Source organism: Chiloscyllium plagiosum, chromosome 9 (genome assembly GCF_004010195.1).
Source record: "Chiloscyllium plagiosum isolate BGI_BamShark_2017 chromosome 9, ASM401019v2, whole genome shotgun sequence".
In the NCBI taxonomy this organism is placed as follows: domain Eukaryota; kingdom Metazoa; phylum Chordata; class Chondrichthyes; order Orectolobiformes; family Hemiscylliidae; genus Chiloscyllium; species Chiloscyllium plagiosum.
This window is the reverse complement of record NC_057718.1, coordinates 54,530,676-54,539,675: the sequence shown is the minus strand read 5'-3', so window position 1 is coordinate 54,539,675 and position 9,000 is coordinate 54,530,676. Positions and strand designations below refer to the sequence as shown.

Sequence of the window (9,000 nt, the reverse complement as noted above, 5' to 3'; positions counted from 1 at the left end):
ACTTCTGCCCAGCTCCCGCCGCTCTCTGTTGCGAAAAGCTATGCAGCAAGGCCCTGTTGAGCAGCATGTTAATTATACACCTCTGGTCATGTTCACAAAGAGCATAACAGACATGACAGAGAGGCTTGGGGATAGGTCGGCAGAGGGCTTGGGATGATGTGCATATTTGTGCAGGGTCTGGAAGTGTCCATACACACCATGAGCTCTTCCATGTTCCAGGCATTGATGGGCATGGTTTTCTCCATGTGTTCAAATCCTCACAAGCAGATTTCCACCCAATACTCTTGGATCTATAATCTTTGCATGCAATAGATGTTATCACCACAACCTACCATAAGCTCTTCCCTCCTCTGCATTCATGCCAAGTAAGGACTCACCCTTTCTTGTCCCGAATCTCCATACAAGCTGTCCTTCTCTAGTTCCCTTCCTGTGTCCTGCAAAGTTCAACATGAAGAAACATTACCTTAGATACTGCACAAAGCCATCAATCTGTGCACCATCTTTAAAGGTATGTGAATGATGTGCCAGGAGATTCTCATGGTTAGCAACTTTTTCTTGAAGGTAATTATGTAAATTAACACTTGTGACATGTAAGTGTACTATACGTGATAGAGAAAGTGAGGGCTGCAGATGCTGGAGATCAGAGCTGAAAATGTGTTGCTGGAAAAGCGCAGCAGGTCAGGTCGATTCTTCTGTTCCTTGGATGCTGCCTGACCTGCTGCGCTTTTCCAGCAACACATTTTCAGCTACTATAAGTGATAACACACCATAGGATGTTTGATAGATCAAAATGCCATGAGCTCATTATTGACTTAAACTTGCATCATAACTTGCTGTCACAAAATTCACAGCCCTTGTCACATTTCGTGTTCTTGCAGGCCCATAAAATCCCTCCCATGGCACTGAAGGGAAGCTCAAGGCAAAGAAAATGATAGTTCATTAAAACAATTAATTATCCACAACTTTAGCAGTCATTTTCATCATTCTTAAATATAAATTCTAATGATTTTTTCTTGTGAATCCCACAAAAGACAATTTTCCTATTCTGCCATTCATGATAAAAAGCTAAAGGTATCTATTTTATTCTTTATTTTTATTGTTTTGTGGTAAAATTAGTAATTCCCCAAGGTGTAAATGCCTAACAATTTTATAGTAGAATTTTGAGAAAGGAAAAGACAGTTTTAAAAACAGCTTGCCTTTGGCTGTAAGATAAAATGAATTAAATATTCATCAGTTCTACAGACTGTGCACAGATGAAAGACAAGACAGGAAGTCATGGCTCTGGGGTAGAATACTTTCTGACACTAGATAACAAGATAGATCTTCAGATTAAAGAACCTGTATTCTTTCTCTTGGCTGACAAAGAACCCGGGAAGTTGAAACTTTATTGCTGGAACAGCACAGCAGGTCAGGCAGCATCCAGGGAACAGGAGATTTGACGTTTCGGGCACAGGCCCTTCTTCAGGAATGGGCAGAGAGTGTTCAGCAGGAGAAGATAAAAGGTAGGGAGGAGGGACTTGGAGGAGGGGCGTTGGAAATGTGATAGGTGGAAAGAGGTCACGGTGAGGGTGATAGGTCAGACTGGGGTGGGGGCGGAGAGGTCGTGAAGAAGATTGCAGGTTAGGAAGGCGGTGCTGAGTTCGATGGATTTGACTGAGACAAGGTATTTCCCCTCCCCCCACCTTGTCTCAGTCAAATCCATCGAACTCAGCACCGCCTTCCTAACCTGCAATCTTCTTCCCGACCTCTCCGCCCCCACCCCAGTCTGCCCTATCACCCTCACCTTGACCTCTTTCCACCTATCACATTTCCGACGCCCCTCCCCCAAGTCCCTCCTCCCTACCTTTTATCTTAGCCTGCTGGACAAACTTTCCTCATTCCTGAAGAAGGGCTTATGCCCAAAACGTCGATTCTCCTGTTCCCTGGATGCTGCCTGACCTGCTGCGCTTTTCCAGCAACACATTTCCAGCTCTGATCTCCAGCATCTGCAGACCTCACTTTCTTCCCATAACTATTCTTAGAACAGTGCATTTTACCTCGTTATTTCAGATCTTCTTCCCTCATATTGATTCTACTTCCTGATCTTCTAATTCAAAATCTTTCCTAGTCCCTACCGTGTCACTTTTATTAACGGAACTAGTCTGCCATACCTGCTCTGTTGTGGCTGTCTTTTAAAACATCAAGTACCCTGGGATATTTATTGCATCTTCTAACATCAAATTGGAGCAGAAGGTGAGCACCCACCGTTGTTCACTGATATCACTCGTCGGTTACTTCTTGCTGTCGAATGCTTACTTCTTGCTTCCTCACACTCACCATGCTGTTGCCACCCTCTCATTATCTCCTCCTCCTCTTCACTTCCCCGATCCTGAGCCCTTGCTGTATCTCACTTACTTCTCATAAATGATCCCATTTTTGTGCACCCCACGAATGCTCAGCACTCATTTGCTACCTGTTCCTGCACTCTTACTGCATCCCACTCAGGGCTATGTGCTGAAACCTTGTTGGCTTCCTCCATCCAAACCTTTGATATTTCCTACTCACCACTTTGCTCGCTCGCTCCCATATTTTCAAGTTTGCATTGAGAGCTGAAGAGAGCAAAGGTGAGTGCGCATTGACGGTGGACAAGAGGGGAGATGGCAGCCAACGTAGTCTTTAGGACTCCTGACCTTGGTTGCAGAGAACAGTCTCTAACTATATAACTTTCTACCGAATTAATTTTAACTTCCCTACTTATTTGAAAGGCCTCCTATACCACACCGACATGGTCACATTGCACATCCTCCCTGCAGTCTTTGTCCTGAACCATACAGGTGCAAGTACTTTGTACCTGTTGAACAAGGTCAGCGACTGAGGCTCCTCCATCAAAGCAGCCAGGCTGTTGTTAAGACCCAGATTTTTCTGTCCTTGACCAAATCAAGATGATCTACTTTAAGGACTATGACTGTCGCCTGGAACAAAATGTCCAGCCAATTCCCTCATGTCGCTGACATTGTAGACACAGTTGTTTGATTTCTAACTGGTCCCCATCAAGTTTCATCTGGTGCAGGTAAGACACACTACCCATGCTACCATCCCAATTTAACCAAGTTTTGTATTTAAAGAAAGGGTTTTATTCATTAGCTTAGTTTAAATTTTTGCTGAATTGTATAATAGCAAGTTTTAAAGAGTGACTAGTTTTTACATTGCAAATAATCTCAAAATATATAGGCACAATAATGATATAGACATACAATAAAAATCACAATAAATAATGCTGCTTAAAAAAAAGCTCTCTACTTTTGTTGCAAATGTAATTGAGATACCCAAACAGGGAATAAAATTGACTGCATCTTTAACTTCTACTGAAACTTTCAAGCATAATTGTAGGTTCAAATTTTCTCCCTTATCTTAAACTGTGCAGTTTCAATTGAGGACCTTTCAAATAATGCAACTCCTTTCACTCCTTTCTCCACCAATAACATAATACTTGATACACAACCACTTTTAGATGAAGAAAAACTATTTTAGCAGTACATCAGTACAAAACTGGGGACATAACTCAAAGTTATTTAGTGCACTGTCCTGAGGACCAAGGACAAAATTCATACTACTTTGAAATACTTGTAGATGCTGTGCAGTCTGTTACAAATTCTGACATCTTGCAAAAGGAAAATGGACAAACTATCTTATGATGTAATGAAACACAGATCAGATTAGACTAGAGATTAATTTCTCTACAGTGTGGAAACAGGCCCTTCGGCCCAACTAGTCCACAACGACCCTCCGAAAGGTAACCCACCCAGACCCATTTCCCTCTGACTAACGCACCTAACACAACGGGCAATTTAGCTTGGCCAATTCACCTGACCTGCACATCTTTGGACTGTGGGAGGAAGCCACAGCACCTGGAGGAAACCCACGCAGACACGGGAAGAATGTGCAAACTCCACACATTGAACCTGGGACCCTGGTGCTGTGAGGCAGCAGTGCAAACCGCTGAGCCACCATGCCACCCAGATTGTGAGAGAAGCCACAGAAAGAAGTGGAAGAAGGGTAAACAATTAATGTAATAATCTAACAGATTAAAGAAAATCTTTAAAAAGTGTCAATTTGTAGCTAATTACAAAATGCCAACCATTCACTTCTGCTAGTCCATAACAATTAGCCTGGCAACAAACAGGGAAGCATTAGTTAACGTCACTACTAGCAGATACAATACTTTGTTGTAGATACAACCTTTAACTGTAATACTTCCTCCAATGTCTATGTACTGTACTGCTCATTTACACACTGTACCCATTTTATCACTAAATCCCGATCACCAGTGCTACCTCTCATGATTAGGGCGGAACAACGAGAGTTGTCAAATCTGGCTGGATGTACAGCAAGAAATTTCAGCATAGCACTTCCCAAATCCTACGACCACACCAATGGTCAGTAGACACACCTATCTTGAAACACCCTGTCTTCCCACACAAAACAGATATTTTGCTATCCAATTGGGTAACTCTTGACTGTCAAAGACAGTATATTCACTCTCCGCGCAATATTTTGGGGAAAAAAACATTATTAAGTGTTCGACTATTCAAAATAAAAGAATGCCCGTGGGGGTCCCCCCCGCAGTTTGTTGGTGGAGAGTTATCATTAACCCCCAGAAATCCCAGGATGGTTGATGCTGGACGGTTGACAAAGACAACCCGAGTGGTCTGCCTGATGTACTGACCAGCGTGAACTCGGCCCCGGGCCATGTTATCCTGAACGGGACATCATCACTTAACACAGGAGCTGTCCTACTCCAACTAATCTTCACCACAGCAGATACCAGCAGCAAGGCGGGCCCGGCCGGCAGCCCTTTACACAACATCCTGACGGTAAAAACCGGCCGTCTCTCCGGCATTCACACGGAGGCAGCAGCCGACAGGGACTGAAGCCCGGCCTCCGGGAGCCGGCTACACCGAACCAGGTTCACATTGGGTAACCGCTCCATCTGCCACGTCTACTTCCGGTAGGTTGCTGCAGGACTACTTCCTGGGTCAGGACATTGTCCACTGGAGCAGTACAGGACCAGAATCTTGAACCACTGATGTTAATGGTAATTTCCTTACACTGCTATCTCTACCAATATGTCCATCTATCCCCTATCTCATTTAAATCTATCAATGATAGACCTTTCAGTTAGTAAAGGTAAAAACAAGGACTGCAGATGCTGGAAACCACATTCTAGATTAGAGTGGTGCTGGAACAGCACAGCAGGTCAGGCAGCATCCGAGGAGCAGGAAAATCGACGTTTCGGGCAAAAGCCCTCCTAAATGTGGTTACACAGGGACCTTACCTGTAGACTTCAGCTCTTCCGTTTACACTTGATCCCAGGGTGTAATGTAGCCACTGGCAAAAATGCCCTGGCAGAATTTGAAAGGTTATTGCTGTTTAAGTATCATTTGATAACTATTATCAACACTGCCATTCACCAATCTGTTGGTAGGACAGGAATGGTCCAGAATTAATTTTTTATGATTAGGATTTACCTGGGCAATGTTTTTCATTGTCAGGGAGACAGCTGTTTTGTAGCTGTACTGGAACAGCTTGCTCTGGTGTGTGGCTAGTTCCAGAGCACACATCCTTAGTACCACTGCCATCATGTTGCCAGGGTCGAAAAGCACAGCAGGTCATGCAGCATCTAAGGGGCAGGAGAGTCAACATTTCAGGCATAAGCCCATCATCAGGAGCTGGGGGGGGGGGGGGGGGGTGTTGGTGAGAGAGGGCAGAAGGAAGATGCATGGAAGGCGATAGGTACATGAAGGTAGGGTGATGGTGATAGGTCAGAGCAGAGGATTGAGTGGATAGGTGGAACAGGTAGGACAGTTCAAGAGGGCGGTGCTGAGTGGGAGGATTGGATCTGGGATAAGCTGGGTGGAGAGGAGACAAGGAAACTGGTGAAATTGGCATTGATTTCATGTGGTTGGAGGGTCCCAAGGCAGAAGATGAGGTGTTCTTTCTCCAGGTATTGGGTGGCTAGACTTTGACAGTGGAGGTGGCCCAGTAGTTGCATGTTCTTAGCGGAATGGGAGGGGGAGTTGATGTGATTGGCCACAGGGTGGGGGGTTGTTTAGTGCGTGTGCCTCAGAGATATTCTCTGAAACATTTTGTAAGTTGGCGTCCTGTCTCCCCAGTGTAGAAGAGACCACATCAAGAGCAACAGACACAGTAGATAAGGTGTTTGGATATGTAAGAAAATCTCTGCTGGTTGTAAAAGTATCCTTTGGAGCCTTGGATGGGGTCGGGGTGGAGGTGGAGGTGGAGGGAAGTGGTTGGTGAGGTGTGGGTGCAGGTTTTACACCTCTTGCAGTGGCAAGGGAAGGTGCCAGGATTCGAGGGTGGGTTGGTGGGGTGGGGGGGCGAGTGTGGACCTAATGAGGGAGTCACGGAGGGAATAGACTCTGCAGAATGCTGAAAGGGATGGGGAGACAAATATATCTCTGGTGGTGGGATCTGACTGTAGGTAGTGGAAATGGTGGAGGATGATGTATTGTATCTTGAGATTGATGGGGTGGAAGGTGAGGACTGGGGGGCTCTATCTTTGTTGTGGTTGGAGGGATGAGATTCAAGGGTGGAGGTGCGGGAAGTGGAGGAGATGCTCTGGATGGCATTGTTGACCATGTAGGAGGACAAATTGTGGTCCTTGAAGTATGGCCTCCTACTCCAAGGACTGCAATTTCCCCACACCTCGTCAGCAATGCCCTCCAGTGCATCTCCTCCACTTCCTGCACTGCTATCCTTGAACCCCATTCCTCCAACCACAACAAGGATAGAACCCCCAGTCCTCACCTTCCATCCCACTAATCTCCAGATACAATGCATCATCCTCCATCATTTCCACCACCTACAGTCAGACCCCACCACCAGAGATATATTTCCCTTCCCACCCCTTTCAGCATTCCGCAGAGACTCCCTCATTAGGTCCAACCCTCCTCTCCTAGCCCCTTCCCTTGCCACCACAAGAGGTGTAAAACGTGCACCCACATCTCTTCCCCCCCCCCCCCCCCCCCCCCCCCTCACCTCCATCCAAGGCCCCAAAGGCAGAGATTTTCCAACACATCCAAACACCTCATCTGCTCTGTCCATTTCTTTCAATGTGGTCTCCTCTACATTGGGGAGACAGGACCGCCAACTTGCGTAACATTTCAGAGATCATCTCTGGGACACACGCATTAAACAACCCCACTGCCCAGTTGCTGGCCAATTCACACCCCCTCATACTCTGCCAAGGACATGCAAGTCCTTGGCCTCCTCCACCACGAAAGCCTAGCCACCTGATGCCTGCAAGAAGAACAGATCATCTTTTGCCTTGGGACCCTCCAAAAACACGGGATCAATGTTGATTTCACTAGTTTCCTCATTTCCTCTCCCCCTACCGGTTGTGCTTTTCCATCACCCCCTACCTCAATCTACTATCATTTTCCTCACTACCAACCCCCAGCCACACCTCCCTCCTATTTATTTCTCAGCCTCCTTGGAGTAAATATAAATTGCCTGAATGCTGCTGAAAGTGCAAGCTTAATTGCAGTCAGTTAAGTATCTTTGTTATTATCAAAGAATGGTTTGGTCTCTATTCTTGTCTGTGTGCACAGTTGAACTGTGCGGTGGTACTGACTGCAAATTTTTATGTATGATACTAACCTACACTTATAGTCATAGAGATGTACAGCATGGAAACAGAACCTTCGGTCCAACCCGTCCATGCCGACCTTCCAAACTGGTGACCTGGGACACTCAGAAAGACAAGATCAGAAAATATGTGGCAATCATTCCCTACAAGTTCCCCATAAAGCCATAAACCACCTGACTTGAAACTACATCACTGTTCCTTCACTGTTGCTGAGTCAAAATCCTGAACTCCCTCTGAAGACCATTCTGATTGTACCAACACTGCCATGGACTGCAGGTGTTCTACAAGGCAGCTCACCATCACCTCTTCAAAGACAATTGGCATAGGCCAATGGCACCCACATTCTGTGAATGAATGAAAAAGAAGTGCATCTGTGTTGTTTACTGAGTATCTATTCTACATGATATTGCAAATTAAAATAATGATTAAAACTCATCATTGAATATGGTAACCAAAATCTTTACAATTTGAGGATGAGAAGTGCATATTTGATTTGATTTATTATTGTCATATGCACCGAGGTACAGTGAAAAATGTCTCATTTGCTTTACAGGCCGATCGTACTATACAAGAGCATCAGTGTAACAGACCAGAATGTAGGATACAATGTAACAGCTGGTGAGAAGGTGCAGAGAGAGATCAACATTAATATTAAAGAGGTGCATTCAAAAGTCTGATATACCAGCAGGGAAAAAGCTGTTCTTGAATATGTTTGTATGTGGATACAAAAGGTTGTATCTTCTGCTCTATAGAAGAGGGTGAAAGTAGTATAGCCGGGATGGTGGGAGAGGTCTTTGATTGTGTTGGTTGCTTTTCTGAGGCAGCAGGAAATATAGGTGAAGTAAATTGGTGGGGGGGCTGGTTTGCATAACGGACTGAGTTGTGTTTACAACTCTCTGTAGTTTCCTTTAGCCTTGGTAAGAGCATATCACGCTGTGATGCATCTATATAAATTTGTAAGAGTCTTTATGGACATGTCGAATTTCTTTAGCCTCCTGAGGAAGTAGAGGCTTTCTTGAACGTAGTGTCAACGTGGGTGGATCAGGACTTAATGTTGGTGATTGTCATTCCCAGGAACTTGATGCTCTCGATCATCTTCATCTCAGTGTGATTGATGCAGACAGGGTACCCTCCACTCTGCTTCCTGAAGTAAATGACCAGCTTCTTTGTTTTGCTGATGTTGATGGAGAGATCTTACCTTTATGCCATGCCATTAAGCACTCTATCACGTTCCTTACTCCCTCTCATTGTTTCATATCTGACCTACAACAGTGACCTTGTGAATGGAGTTGGTGCAGAATTTGGCCAGACAGTTGTGCTTGTATAAGGAGTATGGTAGGGGACTGAGTACA

General features: G+C 45.1%; 1 protein-coding gene across 2 annotated transcripts in view; it reads right to left on the bottom strand.

The window, feature by feature from the left end:
- The window catches only part of erlec1 (endoplasmic reticulum lectin 1), a 41,610-nt gene extending 36,638 nt beyond the window's left edge, over positions 1 to 4,972 (bottom strand). Inside the window, exon 1 of one of the 2 annotated variants that reach the window (XM_043695945.1) lies at positions 4,706 to 4,972. In XM_043695945.1, the coding sequence (XP_043551880.1) occupies positions 4,706 to 4,879 (174 nt within the window). In that variant the 5' untranslated portion in view covers positions 4,880 to 4,972. The remainder of the gene's footprint in view (positions 1 to 4,705) is intronic. The other variant, XM_043695947.1, reaches the window with a different exon arrangement.
- Between the last annotated feature and the right edge of the window lie 4,028 nt (positions 4,973 to 9,000).